The sequence below is a fragment of the Lissotriton helveticus genome, chromosome 3_1 (assembly GCF_964261635.1).
Source record: "Lissotriton helveticus chromosome 3_1, aLisHel1.1, whole genome shotgun sequence".
NCBI classification, from domain to species: Eukaryota; Metazoa; Chordata; class Amphibia; order Caudata; family Salamandridae; genus Lissotriton; species Lissotriton helveticus.
In genome coordinates this window covers 137195387-137213592 of record NC_136061.1, presented here as the reverse complement: position 1 = coordinate 137213592, position 18206 = coordinate 137195387, and the positions used below count along the sequence as shown (strand labels likewise).

The 18206-nt window shown below is 42.8% G+C and overlaps 1 protein-coding gene across 1 annotated transcript in view; it reads left to right on the top strand.

The window, feature by feature from the left end:
* GALNT17 (polypeptide N-acetylgalactosaminyltransferase 17) overlaps positions 1–18206 on the top strand; it is a 1757718-nt gene that overhangs the window by 948277 nt on the left and 791235 nt on the right. The window contains exon 5 of the mRNA XM_078679403.1: positions 16518–16715. Coding sequence (XP_078535529.1) covers positions 16518–16715 — 198 coding nt within the window. The remainder of the gene's footprint in view (positions 1–16517; positions 16716–18206) is intronic.

Below are 18206 nucleotides of genomic sequence, written 5' to 3'. Positions count from 1 at the left end.
CAAAGTAGACCTGTGCTGAATATCTGCCATAGCATGCGCAACCCCCTACATTCACCCAGGTGACTGGGGAGCCAAAGAAACCCTCCATCAATTTTTTTTCTAACGTTTCCTCCTTATTGTAGTGAAATCAAACATCATTTGACCACTAATAGCATTACATTCCATTGGTGCAGCAGGTGCAGTGACACTGGGGCTCAGAAGTGTGAGAGACCTGCTGAACCCTGATCATTGCTGTATTTCTTTCTCCAAACAACGTTCAGTGGGGCCCTTTTCTTCCCCGCACTAGGTGCCATGACACCCTGGCTACACTACTGGATGCTATCTTGTCCTTTGTCACCCTCTTGACCCCTCAACTGCCGCCTAATGCAAAGTAGGAGCCATGGGGAGGGTAAAGAGTTAAATCCATAAAACGTATTTAGCGCTCATTAAACACAGGTTACTTTCTATTACTGGCAATGTCTTCATGACTGTAGAGCTTAAGGGTATCAATCTCAGTCATAGGGGAACCAAAGAGAAAGTCAAGGCAAGCTGCTACTGCCAGTACTCAACCCTTACACATAATTGGCATCCATATTTAATTTGACTATCTCTTTGACATTGCTTTGGGAACACTCACTGCTCCTGACCTTGCTGTCAGATCTGATTGCAGAGAAATGCACACGCTTGTTGGAGATTCCACAGTATAAGTTACGTCTATAATAAAAATATCAACACAAACTCCCTCTGTAACCAAACTTTTGTGTGTTTCTACTTTACCCACTAGAAAGTATGACATATGCACAGGTAGTTTCTGAGAATCTAGGGCTTCCATCTTGAAAAGGGCTTTATATGGAACCCAAGGGTCCTTTTATGAGGGAGAAGGGCCATCAGAGGCAAACAGCCCCAGTGGCGTCGATCCACTGCTTTTAAGCAGTGCAAATAAAGGAAACATAAATTGATATAAAATCTTTGAGATATTATCATTTTATATTTCCATGCTGCTTTGCTGGCAGGCAGAGCAGGCGGGCTGCTCTTGGAGCAGGGCTGGAGAGGATTGGTTTGCCCACTCCTAAGTGCACATGACTGTTTGGTCGGTCCTCTGGGATCGTTCAAACAGTCATGCACACTTTCCCTGTTCTCCACACAGGCTGCATTACAGCCAGCCTGGAGAACATGCCCAGGCCCAATTCCCTGGCTAAGCATCGAACCACGACGCTCAGACCAATCACAATACTGCATTGCAGCGTTGTGATTGGTCAGGGTAGCCTGTGTGTTTCAAAATGTTTTCCCTAAGGGGGGTATTAGAATAGCTTTGTGAAGAAGAAAAGAACTTAAAACAAGACAGTAAATGAAATACAGCAGTTGAAGGTCCAGTACAAGTCTAATTAAAGAATTGAAAACATAGAAGCATGAGAAAACTGTCTCGAAAAAGAAGACACTTGAATAATGGAATAAAAGTTATGAAGTTCAACTATCATTCTGCGGGCGTCAATAGAGAAAAAGCATTTACAGAAAAGTGTCTGTGACATTCAAGTACACATGAGAAAGTCCATTTATCGAAGTCTAGGGATCCTGTACTACTGACACACAACTGCATACAGTTGCATCTGGTGAGGTAGCCTAGTCGGGATTATAAATTTGGATTTAGACAATGTTTTGAAGCAAAAATAAATCCAGCAGGATGAAGTAGAGATCTATATTTGAGATGGGCTTTAAGTCCACACATGCAGTAATGGGATCGCCTAGTGAGACAGAAAATGTAGGGGGATATTTACATAAAAATGTCGGGGGGCGGTGTTACTCCAAAACGCCATGCTCCAACATTTTGTAAACGCAGGGATGCGCCATATTTACAATAATACGACGAACCCCTGTATTTCCCTATCACCATGCAAGGGTGCCTTAGCTGCAGGGGATATTGTTTATGTACAGGGAGGGACACCTTTCTGCACATAAACAATCTTGAAAGGTGATTTTCTCTGCAGCACACATAGAAAGAGCAAAATACAAGGAGAAATGAATAATCTCTTCTCAAATCGTCATCCATAGACCAGATTTTACCTGATCTTAGTTTTTGGCGCTGCCCAATCCTTGTAAATCTGGGGCAGCGTCAAAAATCAATGAGTGTTGAGGAAGAACGCCTACTGGAAAACACCCATTGCACGCCCCTTTCATGCTAAGTGAAACACAAAAAATGGCCTTATATACAAGGTAGTGTTAAGCCATGTTTAGTGACTTAATGCAGCTTTCTAAATAAGGAGAAGGGGATGTCGCCACCAGAACGTCACTAGAAGTGACGTTCTGGTGGCAATATCCCCTTGTAATTTAGCCACCTTCTATATAACGTGGGATGGAGGGACAACTGATAGCAGGTTCTGATGCAAGAACATAAAATATGTGCAGCATCTTCCCCCAGTCAATTCTTAGATTGAGGGTTTGTTTTAACCCGATTTTAGTCACTTGATTAAACCTGCAGCTTACAACCAGAGATGCTAGCTCAAAGGAGACCCTTCCTTTGATGCAGTTGTCTGCGGTAATGGCAGAGTACAATACATAATCACAGCAACAAGTAGATTGCAGAGTAGCATCTGTCTAGGATTTCAGGTAAATTTAGGTACATTTCTGATGTTGATTTCTTCTTGTCTGGTTCCGGTGAACCCCCTCCTCTTTAAAAAGCTGCAGGAGACTCCCCACAACTGATACATCAACACAACGTATTTCCAAGATTTCACCAGCCAATTGTGAATTCTCTAAAAGGTAAGCAAGCTCCTTCTTTTAAAAATGTATGGAGAAAAGGTCCTTGTATCCGAACTGTTTAGTGTAGTCAACAAACAGGACTCTCCAATGGTCGTATGGACCTTTATTTGGTAAATTGAAGAAAGGAGCTACATCAGCAATGCATTTCAAGTACAGTGAAATCAATGTGGCTTAACAGAAATGATGGATAAGATGTGTTTCAAACCATAAGGGTGTCATTCACAAATTGTATCCAATATTAAAATTCAATCTATAATCAGCAGCTTAGTTTGCTTATAAAATAAGTATTTGCATTCAAATGGTCATGCAATCTGAATTGGTATATTATCAGCAAAAAAGATACAATATATACCATTAAAGAGTAGACAGTATATTAGTTAGGCTGGTTGCATAAAGGAACTTTCCTATTCTAAATCAGCCCTGAAAGGAGAACAGAACACTTCTAAGAGGAAGGTGTCAGCGTCAAATGAACCAGGTTTAAGGGATACGTGTGAATGCTCAAATCAGTAGAGTTCAAGAAGAGATCTTCTCTCAGTGAAGTCAGGACGGGTATCTGCCAAACTATTCTACGAAACTCGTAATTATAATACGAAAGTCACTTCTGGAAGGCTCTCCACATCGGTTCCCACCAACCGGTTCAATCAGCTATGGTCATTCTCTGGGAGCAGTGAGACTACCTAGTTTCCCAGCGCTGGACAAAGAAACTCACATCTGCGCAACCTTGGATGTATCATTGGTCCAGTCTGCCTGTTACAGGAGAATCTATCCAACCACCACAACCTGCATATCCAGAGCCAACTTTCAATTAATGTCTAGCCATTTAACAGTTTCAGTATACAACAATGAGCTTATTCTAGCTAACGAAAATATTGAGAAGACACCTGCAGAGGGTGACACAATGAGACTTGCAGAACAGTTTATAAATGTTAAATTCATGCAACTAGGACCTGGGTACAGGTTAGGCTAACTTTAGAAAACATGGCTTCTAAGTAAGTACAGTTAACCTGAGTAAATTAATGATTACATTCGATAATATATGTTTGGTTCTCCTCTGAGGTAGATACAACCACCTTCTACATTTAATTCATAATAATTGCACATGGATTAATGCTGTTAAATACACATTGAGTATAAATTGCATGTAAATGTGTGGAGCACTACAAGACGTGGCTCTAGCATCTTCTAAACTCCAGACACCTCAGATCCATATTGGCAAGTCAGACCAAAGCACAAATGTTCTCGAGTATCTAATCACAAAGCTGTCTCTCACCATTGTAGGAGTAAGTCCTTGGAACTTGAATTCATGCGTCAGGTTGGAACAAGGCATCTGCTTATCTTTCAGTAAGCAAATCAAGATTTTTATTTTTTTTAAACAAACTTTTATTAGATTTCGAGGCATATGCACAGCACAAGAGCAAAGCTTTTCCATTTGCAAATATCATACAGTGCTACATTTCAGGCGCACTGCATGCATACTGCAACCTTTTCAAGCATGCAAACCCCCATCTCTCCCACTGCCCCCCATAAATTATTTTGTACAGCTGTGCAAGTTTAGAACCACATATTCCCATGCCCATTTACGATCTAGAAAGAAGGATAAATTAATAGTAATTCCCAGCTGAGTATTGCAACACTTGAGGTCATTGAGGTTACCAGCTCACTGTTTCTGACGCCATGCGACTAATGAGAGGCAGGAGCAGGCAATCCCGCAGGGGACGCTACAGGGTTCCGGATGTACAAGACTATCTACCAATGCCTCACAGACCCAGGCCACATCCAAGGTGCCTAGGCCCACATGCAACATTGTTTGTTTTTGCGATTCCTAAATTGCGAAAATTAAGGAATTGCAATTTAGGAATTGCAAAAACCTATTCATCAAGAAATCGCAAATTTTTTTGCGATTTCTTAATGTTCCTTAATTGCGATTCCTTAATTGCGAATCGCAATTAAGGAAACCCGTTACATTGATTCCTATGGGCCTAGAGGCCCATAGCAATCAATGGGAAGGCATTCTCATTTTGCGATTCGCAATTAAGGAATCGCAAAATATGAATGCAATTTCAAGGGTGCCCCTGAAATGTAAGTTAAAGTTCATTTTACACACACACATGTCCCAAGGGCATGTGTGTGTGTAAAATGAAAGTTTCAAAAATGCACTTTTGTGCATTTTTGAAACTTTTCGCAAATTACCATGAAGTGTGACTTCATGGTATTTTTGCACTTCAAATTTGCGAATTCGCAATTTATTGTAAATGATGCATTGCATTTAAGAAATCGCAAAATTGCGATTTCTCAAATGCAATCGCAATCTAGGAAATCCCAACATAATTGTGATTTCTTAAATTGCGAAATTCGCAAAACCTTAATGCATCCCAAGAAAGGGATTTGCATTCGCAAATGGACGAATTTTGCGATTCGCACCGTTTGCGAATGCAAAAACCCTTGATGCATGTGGGCCCTAGTCCCCTAATAGCATCTCTGAACAGCTCTCTTCCCTCACATCCTGCCCATTTCTCTGATTCCCTGCCCTAAGTGGCCACGCGTGGGCCCTGGGGTGTGTTCCAGTTCCATGTGATTCCCCTTTTCGCTAGTATGAAAGCAAGATCTTGTAACTTGCTTGGGACTTTGGTTTTAGAAGTGTGTGGGAGCTAGCTTAGTAAACAATGCTCAAGAGAGGTAGGAACCTCCTTTTTTATTACTGCCGCTAAAGTTCTCGTAATCTCTTCCCAATAAGTCAAGAGTGAGGGGCAAGACAACATCACCTGGAGGAGTCCAGCCCCCAACTCCCTCCATTGTGGGCACACTGCATGGACCACATAGAAGTACTTGTGAATGCGCACCTGAGTGAGGTATGCTCTGTGTAACATTTAGAAGTTGATCAGTTTGAACCAGGCATTCCTGGAAACCTTTGGGTTTCTGGCCAGAATTACCTCTGGTATAGGTACTCCCAGGTCTCCTTTCCAGCAATCTTTCAGTGTCTTTGGTAGAGGAAGCATATCTTCTCAAATCGCCCTATATAGGCATGTGACCGACTTAAAGGTACTGGTGGAGAGGGCAATACACTAGCAGCTCATATGATTCTGTGGTCCGGATGCACCATCCTTCCAATGATTATGAAATGCTGCTGTTACTTCTCTGTGGAGCAGGAAGTGACCCCGTGTAAGATTAAATTCCACCCGGAATTCCTCAAATGGGAGGAGCTCCCCCATACTGAACAGGTCATCCACTTTTGTTGCTGCTGTGGCAGCCCATTCCTCTCCCCCCTTGAACTCTCCCGTGCCCCTCCCAGTGCCCCCATGTGGTAATTGTGTTAGCGTTGTCATGGGCAATACAGGGACTATGGGAACTTCCTACGCGTTTTCTGGAGGCACCTTTTCCAGCACCTGGATATCACGCGGAACTCTGGGTGTCATTCACTGCAAGACGTCCCACTCTTAGCAAGACCCTAATTAAGCTGGTAAGAATTGGAACAAAGCATGAATTAATCAATTAATCATTAACAACAACTTCAGGTCCTTCTCTGCTTATTTCTTTTAATAAATTATAAATGGTATATATGATTTACAGTGGCCTGTGTATGGTCCAGGCTAGGTTGTCATTGGAAAGTACCCTTTAAACAAAGGCAACTGTCGCTACAGTGGAAGTATGCAAACCTTCTAATATATTGGGGTAAACTTGTCAACCTTAGGGCATGCTGGCCCCCAAATGTTTGCCTTCTTCCTCTATTTTGTTCTGATTTCCAATTTGATGGCTTTAGCATTCTGCAACCAGTGGTAAAGTGTTTGTGCTCTCTCCTTAAAACATGGTAACTTTGGCTATACCCCATTGCCAAATTTAATGTATTTGCAGTTCCCTAATAAAGTGGCACTGGATGTGCCCAGGGCCTGTAGTTAGCCTGCTGCACTGATTGTACCACTCACTTAAGTAGCCCTTTATACATGTCTCAGACCTGCCATTGCAACCTATGTGTATGCAGTTTTAAACTGCCATTTCAAACTGGCAAAATAAACCATTTGCCAGGCCTAAACCTTCCTTTGTAATACATACATGTCACCCTTAGGGTAGACCCTAGACAGCCCAGAGAGCAGGGTGCAATTTATTTTATAAGCAAGACATGTACTTTTACGTTTTACATGTCCCAATAGTGACAAACACTTAAGTTTGTTGGTCACTACTGCAAGGCCTATGTCTCCCATAGAATAAAGTTAGAGTTGCCTGCCTTATTACATTTTCTAAGTGTAATTTCCAAATGGAAAGATATAACAAGTTAATGTTTGGTATCTCAGGAACGTCAATTTAAAATCCTAACTTACGGTGAAGTCGAATTTTAAACAGCAATTCTGAAAATGCCACTTTCAAAACATTGGCGTTTTCTTTCCTTAGCTATTTAGTGCTTATAGGCTGTCTCTGATCAGATGACTGATGATGAGCTTTGTATATTCCACCTAGACAACCACACACAATTGGGAGCTTAAGTGTGCCTGGATGGGCCATAACTAGCATGATGGGAAATAGGAGCTGGACACAACCCCAATTACACCTGGATAGGCCTTTAGGCTTTGTCCTGCTCCACAAAAAGGGATGTATACCCCTTGTAGTTAGTCTGGAGTCAGGACAGGGAAGGCAGAATGTCTGGGAACTTCAAAGACAAACCTCTAGAAGCTTCTCCCCCAAAGGCACAACTGGGTATAAATACTAGACTTCGGGCACCACCATTTCAATACACTTCTGGGCCTGTGGATACTCTGCCAGGAAGAAGAACTGTTGTGCTGCTAAAATACTGCCACTCTGCTAAATTCTTCTTTCCTGTCCTGACTTGCTGCCTGCTGCCCTCCTGCCTGGATGAGAAGGACGGGACCTGTATCTCTTGAACCCTTAACCCAGAGTGACTCCAAAGGTTTCTTGGCTGGTCTCTTGATCTGAAGCCTCAGGGCAATACCGTGCTTCCAACAGCCTTGTATCTACACCTGGACTCTGCCATCTGTGATACTACCCTGCCAAGGGGTGCCACCACAGACCATTGGAAGTGGGCTTGAGGTGCTTTGCGAGCCTCTGTGGAACCAACAGAACCAAGGCATCTCCTTTGCAGCACGACACAACCCAGACCATAACCAACACATCTCCGCTGCTACATGGTTTGGACCTCTAGTAAAGACTTGCATTGCTGCTGGAGCCCGCATCTCCTTTGGAACCGCTGATGTGTGATGCATCCTTGGCACAGTCCCTCGCATCCCACGTCAAAGACAGCCTGAACGAGGGAGTCTGCATCTCATCCTTGCAGCTCCTTGAACCCACTGCATTGCTTTGACTGTGCAATGCATCCTTGACTCGAGACTTTGCAGTCAAAGCCATCACTGACAGGATCCTCAACGCCAATGCAATAGTACCTCACACCGCAGCCTTGCCGCATCTTGGAACCGACGCATCGCTTCAACTGCATGACACATCTTCGATGGGGATCTGTGCAATGCTCTGCAAACCACGATTTAAGGTACTCAATTCAGGGGGCCAAACTGGGCCCCTGTAGCCGGTCCGTACTCCATCATGGTCTGCCTGAACTTGTGACTTTGTCCCTGTCGGGCACAGCTGGATATACACAGTTGCCACCTTACACCTTTTGGTGCTAATTTCTATATTTGATATAGTAGCTCATAACATCTTGCGACGCAGGTTAGAATATCTGTTAGTGACAGGTTCTGCACTAAGGGGCACATTACGATTGCGGTTTTCCCGCATCCTCCGGGCCGGCGGAAGCCACCGCCGGCCCGGAGGATGCGGGAAAACCGCCGCGGAGCCTCCAAAGACCCACCGCCAAATTAGGATGGCTGGTGGGTCTTGGTTTATGTCCGCCGCTTTTCCGCCGCGGTCGGCTTACAACCGCGGCGGAAATGCTCTTATATGGTGGCGGTGTCTCTCAGACACCTCCAGCCATATTAGGATTGCGTATCAGATATGCTTTTCCGCGGCGGGTTCTCTGCCGTGGAAAAGCATATGGATGTGCACTTCGGGGGCCCGTTGCGGGCCCCCAGGGTGAAGGGGGGTTTGGGGGGTGCACATGGGGGGTACCTATGGTACCCCCCTGCATTTACATGCAGACAGCGGCAGGCACCGTGCGGTGCCTGCAGCTTTCTGCATGTAAATGCAATGCGTGCTTTTTTACCATTGCGGCGGGTGCAGCTTGAAGCTGCACCCGCCACAATGTTAAAAATAGAGGATGTGACCGCCAGGGTGGCGGTCACATCCTAATTGCACAGGAGGGAACGCCGCAGCCCATGCGGACGTTCCCTCCTCCTCAGGGGTCGCGGACGGACTCAAGTCCGTCCGCGATCCTAATGGGCTCCTAAGTTGGCTGGGCTCATTCCTTGAAAGAGGACAACAGGTGGTCTGGATGTAGCCATTTGCCTCAGTAGCAAAAAGGTTGAAGTGGGGAGTCTCACACTATTTAACATTTACAAGTCTCCTTTGGCATATTTGGTTGAATCCTTTAACATTAAGATCATCTCATACGCTAATGATACCCAAATCCTACTCATGTATAAAGGGGATTACACCAGAACAAAGGCTACATTTGCTTGTTGCACGGTTGTGTTGCTTGATTGGTTGAAGGCCAACAAACTGCTATACAACCCAAGTAAGTTTAGTGTTCGGTTTCAAGTTATAACTATGCTTCGGAACATCTATCAGGGGGCCCAGGCTCAGTTCGTAATTAATGCAACCCAAGTAGAGTCAGTAGATATCAATCGAGGGGCCAGACAAGGGTGTCTGCTTTCGCCCTTGTTATTTATGTTTTTTTATAGAACCCTTGGCCATTAAAAACCAAGCTAACACAGATATCTAACCCCCAATTCAGGGTATGTCAAGATTAAAGTTGTTCGCTGATGACGTTATTCTATATCTCAGCGTCGAAAGGCAGAATTTGGATCGGACCCTAGCCGAATTTAGCCAATTTGAACTTATTGGGGGCTATAAAATCAATTAAAACCAAAGTGAGATGTTATCGTTGAACACCGGTATGGATTTTCTCCCTGCAAATTTAAAACAGCAGCTCTTAGATCAGATCCTGTACAGTATCTGGGGATCTTTGTTACAGGTCAATATGGGCAGCCATTTAAATTGTACTATGAGGCAAGAGGTAGAAAAATTCAGAAATTATTGGAAAATTGGTCACGTCTACCATTTACTTTGATAGGTTGTGTTGCACTTATTAAGATGTCTATACTGCCTCTTTAAATTCTTTGGTTTAATAAGATACCCATTAAGATTAATATCAGCTATTTTAAAGGGCTTGAATCTACGATCAGGTTGTTTGTATGGTACAAGAAGGTTTCTAGAGTCAGACTCATAGTGTTACAACTTAACACAAATTTAGGCGGGTTGGCACTACCTCTTATTCGCACATATTATGAGGCAGCGATTTTGGATTTGACATAATGTTTATTGTCCAGTACAGATAGATAAATTTTTTTTTGACAGGATGATACAAGAAGCTGGCTCGCAGACGCTAACATTTCTTAAAACTTCAAAACTCCCCAAAAAGACTAGATATAAAACTCTCCTGGAGATTTCAAGTAAATTACAGTTTTTTTGCAAACAAAGTGGCTTTTCTGGACTTCACGTATTGAAGCTTAGCGTGTGTAAAAGTTTGGGCCTTCATCTTCATTCCAGTCATCTCAAGACTTGGAAGGATTGTAACTTGGAAGTATTGGGGCGTTTTATTATTCAGGAAAGAGTGATCACCTGGCAAGACGTACAGAGTAGATGTTGTGATCGCAACAAGCCTGTCTTTTGTGAATATTTACAAATTGTACATTTTATGAACAAATATAATCTTGTATCTTGTGGTGCTCCAGCTAAATTGGCGACTGCGTTATTTGTGTACATTTTAGAGGGGTGGGAAACTGGTACCGGCTGCTGCGCTCCCAAAACGAGTCACCGTTGGTTGAGAAGTTTTTGGAGAGAGTAACCCTGGAGACCCAATGTTCCTTTTCTAGTCGGGAGTGGCGGGCCTTATCCCTAACAGGTAGTAGGGCTTTAAGAACCACCAATTTTAAAAGAATGGTGTTCTTGTCCTGCTGGATGATTTACTTTATCCCCAAGGCATTGAATAGGATCTATCTTGAGGTGGAGAATAGATGTTTTCGTTGTTTGGCTGAAGGTGAAGGGGGATGGAGAAATATATTCTTCACCTGTACCGAACTAGAGGTGTTCTGGGCCAGGATCCTTGCAGCCATAAGTCGGGCATTCCAGAAATCGCTTGATCCAACATCGGAGGCGGCCCTCTTTAGTATAAGGAGCCCGGGGGCTAATTTGTCAAATTCAGAGGGGACATTTTTAGCTATGTCGACCCTTGTTGTTCACTCCTTAGTTTTACAAAATTGGAGATTGGCAGAAGCGCCTTCATATGAGAAATGGTCAAATAAGAGGAAGCGTACCAGGACCTTTGAAGAAGCTTTTTCAATGCACGTGGGGGCAACTACAAAGTTTACTGTGACCTGGAAATACTTAGCTGCTCTCGAAATTTAAGACTGTATTGTTGCCAGATCATTGGTTGTACTTTTAGCACTTTAGAAACCTAAGGGATTTTATTCTAGATGGCTATTCGCAGGATGGGGAGAGAACATCATTGGAAATGTATATGGGGAGAGCACTGCTGGCCAGGTTGCGATTAGAATCTGCTTTTAATTTGAATCTAGATATTTTTATGGCTGTATTACATCAATTGAAAGATTTGACAATGTCTATTAGTGCTTTGTTATCATGCAATTTATTGGGAATGTCAGGTACTGTTTTATTGTAATTAATATGTTTTGATCAAAAAATGATTATTGGATTATTGTCCTTGGTGCTCTGCTCAATAAAAATATAAATTAAACAAAAGAGATTGTCAGACACTTGACCAATAAAAGGTTATTCACAATTTGTATTTAAATGTAAACTTCCAATCTGTTCTGTACTGGCACAGCAGCCTATTCAGAGAGCGATAGATTTCAGGGCACCAATTATACAACACCTCTTGGCTAGAGGATTTCCTTACACAGGACGTGGGGTAACTTTGTTTGAAAATGCACATGCTGCATACTTTTTTGACTTGTGGGTGAAGTTTAACGCTGTAGATCCAAATAGGTGAAATTCCTGTATATGCAAAGCGACTGCAAAACTAGCTAATCATTAACCCTGTTGCAACTTAGAAGTCCTGTTGGGAACCACCACAGAGTTAGGATATCAAGAACACCAAACATGGGGGCCGATTAGGATGGCGGACGGACTTGCGTCCGTCCGCCACCCCTGAGTAGGAGGGACCGTCCGCATGGGCAGCGGCGGTCCCTCCATGGCAATTAGGATGTGACCGCCACCCTGGCGGTCACATCCTGTATGTTTTACATTGCGGCGGGTGCTGCTTGAAGCAGCACCCGCCGCAATGTAAAAAAACGAAAGCTGTGCATTTGCATGCACAAAGCGGCAGGCACCGCGCGGTGCCTGCCGCTTCGTGCACGCAAAGGCAGGGGGGTACCATAGGTACCCCCCATGTGCACCCCCCACGCAACCTTCACCCAGGGGGCCCGCAACGGGCCCCCAAAGTGAATGTCTGTATGCTTTTCCACGGCGGAAAAGCCGCCGCGGAAAAGCATTACTTTCCCTACATCCTAATATGGCTGGCGGTGTCTGATAGACACCGCCAGCCATGTTAGTGCTTTTCCGCCGTGGTCGCCTTCCGACCGCGGCGGAAAAGCGGCGGACAGATTGTGAGACCCACCAGCCATCCTGATTTGGCGGTGGGTCTTTCAGGCCTCCTCGGCCGATTTCCCGCATACTCCGGGCCGGCGGTGGCTTCTGCCGGCCCGGAGTATGCGGAAAATCCGCCATCATAATGACCCCCCATAGTTTGGTGGACAACTGCTACATATAAATCAGAATTTTAGAATAGGTCCCTCAAATAACGAAAGGGCTTCCTGACCTGTATTAGCCGGGTATTCAGCTTATCCTGACACAGCAATTCTGTCAGCCGCAGAGTTAAGACATTTACAAAATTAGTTAGTAGTGATTAATAGGTAACTTCAGCATTTTCATGTACAAAATGATTGTGACTAGAACATTTGTTTCTGGCCCTGCACAATAAGCACATCCTGCAGTGCTGACAATTAGTCCGCAGTCTATTTATGATATTACGGGATGAGTAACTACAAAGTGAAACAAGATTCCATTTTGGATCGCTCACAAAAATTACCAGTTAGAAGGATTCTATCCTCATTCAACACACCAGGATAAGCATAGAATACTATGTATGTTCCCCTTGGACTGGTACCACTTATGGAAGAGTCTACTAGATGGGAACAATCTTTGTAGGTATCTATACTACTACACATTGCACACTCTCATTTGAATGGAGGTGTTAAAACAAATACTGAACAAGCGCAGAGCTCCTTTGGCTCTTGGTTTTGTAATGAAATTGATAGAAAATATTGACACAGTTTCTTGATACATCTTAGGAACACTTAAGGAAAAGCTGCAGTTTTGCCAGTGTGCCAGTGGCTAACACCTGTTCCTGTTTAAGATCATGAACAGGAGCTTGCTAAAATTATTTCAGAAGTGTATACCAGCGTGGGCTAATATACTTTTAGTTCTCACGCTGCAAAACCACAACTCAAAGCCAAAACAAAAGCAAAGACAAAGAAAAGGCAATGAGCAAAATAGTGTCTTCTTCACACTGGATTTTAGTGTTAGATGTATGAGGACACTCGGAGTATCATTGTACACTCCCAACTCACAACCCCAGCCTAAAAAGCCCACGTTTAGTGTGGCTGAATACCTTCCCATCTTGAGAATTCATTTCATTGTTGCCCTGTTGTCAATAATTACAAAAAGGGGGTGGTGATGGACAGCAAGCCGGGCCGAAGACGGCTGTAATGCCAGAAACCGGTCCCCGGAAGCTTGTTTCCTTTCCAGTAAAGAATTGGCTTGGTAGTTTGGTCTACCCTGTTCCCATGATGCACTGGGCCAGGGTCAGACTAATTTGCATGTAGCCAGGTTCTGAACTGGGATGGTGCAGTGAGCTAAAAAACGGTGATGGATCAAGCCCTGATCTTTTGACTTGGTAGGAGTGTTCTGCTTAATTCAGATACTCTGTCCATCACCACCCCCCTTTTTGAATCTGTTGTCAATAAAGCAAACAAGACCTAATACAAAAGAGGGTAGGTCATGTCCTGGGAACTTTTACTTCCTTGGTAAAATAAGAACTAGAAGTGTCTGAGAGTGGCCCCTACCCAGAGGCTGCTAAACACTACAACCCTGGACCCTCAACCAGCCTTCCTCAGAACACTTATGGACCTGCAAAAGAATATCAGGTAAACTAAACCTGCTGCACTTGGCATTTGTGGCCTATGTTAATGCCCTGAGGAGGCTGACCCCCTTCTACTTGATATCCAAGGACAGAAAGACCTCCAAGGATCATAAGGCCGATCCCCTATGTAGCTCCAGGAACATAAACCAGTGGAAGAGGACATTCCTGTGCAGAATACCAGCTAACAAGTGGGAACTTTTTCGAAACTTTTTGATCCTAAGCGTCAAGGTGACCAACTGTGAAAAGAATATGACTAGCAATTCCACAAAGTTGGATTGCATTTCAGGTTTATCCTCCATACAGAAGAGTTCTTCCTTCAGAAAAAAAAGCTTTTCTGGTTTGGTGCTGAGATTTTTTTCAAAGTTCCTACTTTCAGGTCCTAGTGGGGCCTAGTAGTACCCCACCAGGGCCCCGTCGCAGTAAGCCTCAAATTATGCTTAGGTACCAGTCTACTGTGACAATTGACCACAGTTGGTGCTTTGTTCTCGTAGGCGATGTTTGCTCTTAACTTTTTACACAATTCACGCCTCCAGTTTTCCATATTGGATTTATGTTGATTTGGTGTAATTCTGTTGTTTAAGTTTTTATTTCATTTTATAAATTGGAGTTGAGGTTTTTAGTATGTGTGGTTTTTGCTTTTTAACTTATTTTGTACTTCTGAATGCTTTATAGGTTTTCTTTAAGTTAAGCCTATCTTCTTTGTGCCATAGCTACTAGGGGTTAGCTCAGGTTTAAATTACTGAAACCCGTTGCATGGACCTAAGCAATTAGGAACTTTATTTCTTGTGGTAGACTACCATTCACCCCTAGTAGTATTTCACTTTCTCACCTTTCCTATATCAGGAGATCTGAAGACTGTTCAATACCCAAGATTCCTTCTTTACAATACTGTTTGCAATGACTATTAAAATTGTTACACCATCAACTCAATTGATGCCACCTACAAACATTTTTATTTAACATGCAACTTTTGAATTCTGGAAAATGTTGCTCATCTTGTATTTTTATGCATCATGTAATAGACAATTATGTCTGCACCTTCATTTACAACACTTTGATGTACCCATAGCAAATATTTGTTTTCATTTGGGATACTAAACGCAATTTCATTGCTATATCTTTTTTGTCATGACTCCTGGTCTCTATTTTGGATAGTTCAAAAGAGAAAATATAGCTTATAGTGCATTTAGACCAGGCATACTTTTCACTACACTTTTGCTAAGTTTTAGAAGTTTAAGGGCCAGATGTACGACAGTTTTTTGTGGACGCAGGCAAGAAATCAGCCCATTTATGACCATAAAATAGGTCTTTACAAACCTCATTTTGTGAGTTGTTAACCTATTACCAACTCACAAAATAGGGTTTTTGACTCGCTATTATGAAGGGGTGTACATAGTGCGTCCTTTCCTAATAGTGACTTACACTTCAATGTAAGATTGTTTCGCGGCCGCAAATTACTTGCAGTTTACCACTCGTTTCAAAGCGGTGGTAAGCCACTCGGGAATGGGTAAGGGTTTCCAGGGGACCCCTACTCCTTTGTGACGGGCATTGAAAATATTTTCTAAGTGCAAGCAGTGCTCCCACGGACCACTTTCTGCCTACTCTTAAAAAAATTAAACAGTAACGTTTGATTTTGCTTTTTTAAATGCATCCCAGTTTGCTTTGAGGGGGAAAAAAAAGGTTTTTTTAAAAAGCAGTCACCGACATGGTGGTTTGTTGACCCCAGCAGGGCACCATCACTGGGTGTGCTAACCATTCACAATGGGGTCACAACTTGTAACTGCCTCATGAATATTAATGAGGCAAGCAATTTGTGACCCAATTAGGAATCGCAAACAGAGTCTGATACACAAATTGGAAGGGTCGTACATCAGGCCCCTAAATGTCAGGGGCCTTATTTATGAAGGCCTTGCGCCGCCGGTGCGTCACTTTTAACATGGGAAAAAGTGACGCATCGGTGGCGCAAGGCTTTCATAAATGAGGCCCCAGGATTTTGTAGGAATTGATTCCCCAAATCATTTGAACATCCTCACCTCCTGGATCTGAGCTGAAGGCAACTGTGATATGTCTTCTATTCAGAAAATTCTTGGAGGCTGAACTGATATGTGCTGTGGTTAACTAGAAGAATTCTTGCAAAGGCTGAAGAATGTTGATATAAAAACCTTTCAATATCCACACGAACTTTAACCCACTTTTCTTTCCATTTTTTCCTTCAGATTTATTGTCTCTCCAGCTTCTAATTTTCGGTTTGGTTTTTCACATAACTCAGAAGTGACAAGGGTGATGGGTCAGAACTGTTTAAAATATGTTTAAATGAACCAAATAATTGTGTTTGTTCAGACTGAGAATGCCCCGATACTTCGAAATGTGTCATAAGTTGGATATTCACGAAATACATCATAATGAAAATGTTCTTACCTGTTCTTTTTCTCTTTTTATGCAGGGCTGAGCCAGTTCTTTCTCGGATTCAACAAGATTATAAAAGGGTAATTCTTCCTTCAATTGACAATATTAAGCAGGACACGTTCGAAGTGCAGCGTTATGAGAATTCTGCTCATGGTTACAGCTGGGAATTGTGGTGCATGTACATTAGTCCACCCAAAGACTGGTGGGACGCGGGAGACCCATCGCTACCAATCAGGTAAGCGATTTCATTTTTACACACACCTCTATTGATTGAGTAAAAACAACCTAGCACTAGTTGATCGAACATTATGTATGTTGAATGTTAAGAGGCTCTTTAGAATGTGGCAAGCTGCTTGTAAGGATATCACAGGGGCGACCAGTTTACTGAAAATGCTTCTGTATGAACGCCGGCCAGCCGCCACGCATGGTTTTGCGTTTGTTTTGTTGTACGAATGCAAACCCCCAAATAGGGGGTTAACTTGTGGAAAGCAGGAGGAAAAAAAAATGTCCAGATGTTCTGGAGTTTTTTCCATCGTATTTGGTCATTTCTGTTGTTTCTTGTTTCGGACCACCACTTTTTTCCTAGCTGTACAGATCAGCAATAATGAATGGTGCAAAGATTGTCCTTAATAGGGCAGAGGTTATAACTTACATTGCCCAACAGGGCCATAGCTGACTGACCATCAGTCCAAGGATTCTGCTGGTGGTGCTGAGTCTTGAGTGAGGGGAAACCAGGTGCTTCTCCCACCTTTAAATGACAGAGCATCTGCCACTTTTTGACTGATGTATCATATCTGCCAACTCTGAATGACTCTGTTTTAGTAATTACCTATGGGATATATCTGATCCATGATTACAGCAATGCTCACTTATCAGCTGACTATAACTCCTATCCTAGAATGTACTGAAATGAACAGCTTGAGCAATCGAAGCAATGGATTTGACTACTCTATAAAATATAACGGACCACTGTTAGACTGACAGTACCTTTGATGCATGTAGTGATGTAGTGATCTGGCTGGGTATGAGTATTGCTGCTCAAGTACCCATGGCTTATTGACCATAAGGGAAAAACAATTTGAACAGTATTGGGCAAAAGAGGTACATTGCTGTATGTGTATTACACGAGACCCTCATTTTGTCATTGCCGGGATGTTTTTTGTTATTAATTTGGATATTTATTCAAATATCTTAGGTAACATTTCTTATGCTTCGATGTGTGCTGTGAATTATGATCACATGTGGTGTAAAGATCTGTCTTTATTGGTTTTGATATTATTGAAGATAAGCAACAAGGTCTAATGGCATGCCTTAATGCAATTCCTTCAGATTTTGAAGACAAACGAACAAGCGAAATTTGCAGATTCACCCACTTGAATCTTTGTTTCATCTGCTATGTACAAACATAATGTCTTCGTATACTCTTTATACAAATCCTCCTTCTCCCACTTATGGTCAATTGTGTGACTTTAGCCACTTATGCTTTTAAGTGGCATTCTGGTGTATGTGGTTATTAACAGTATTAATATGAAGAGATCAAAGGAATGCCAATTCATCTTATACCTAATGTGTTGTAGAATTCTGCTTGCATACCAAGTTACTTTAAAGAGTATTGAGGATTGAGCAGTTTGTTGCTATTATATAGAATAGTGACAGGCTTTAATAAAGCTCCAGATTTCTCGGTGGTTTTGTGCTCTTCTAGTAGTCATGGAGGAAACATTTACTA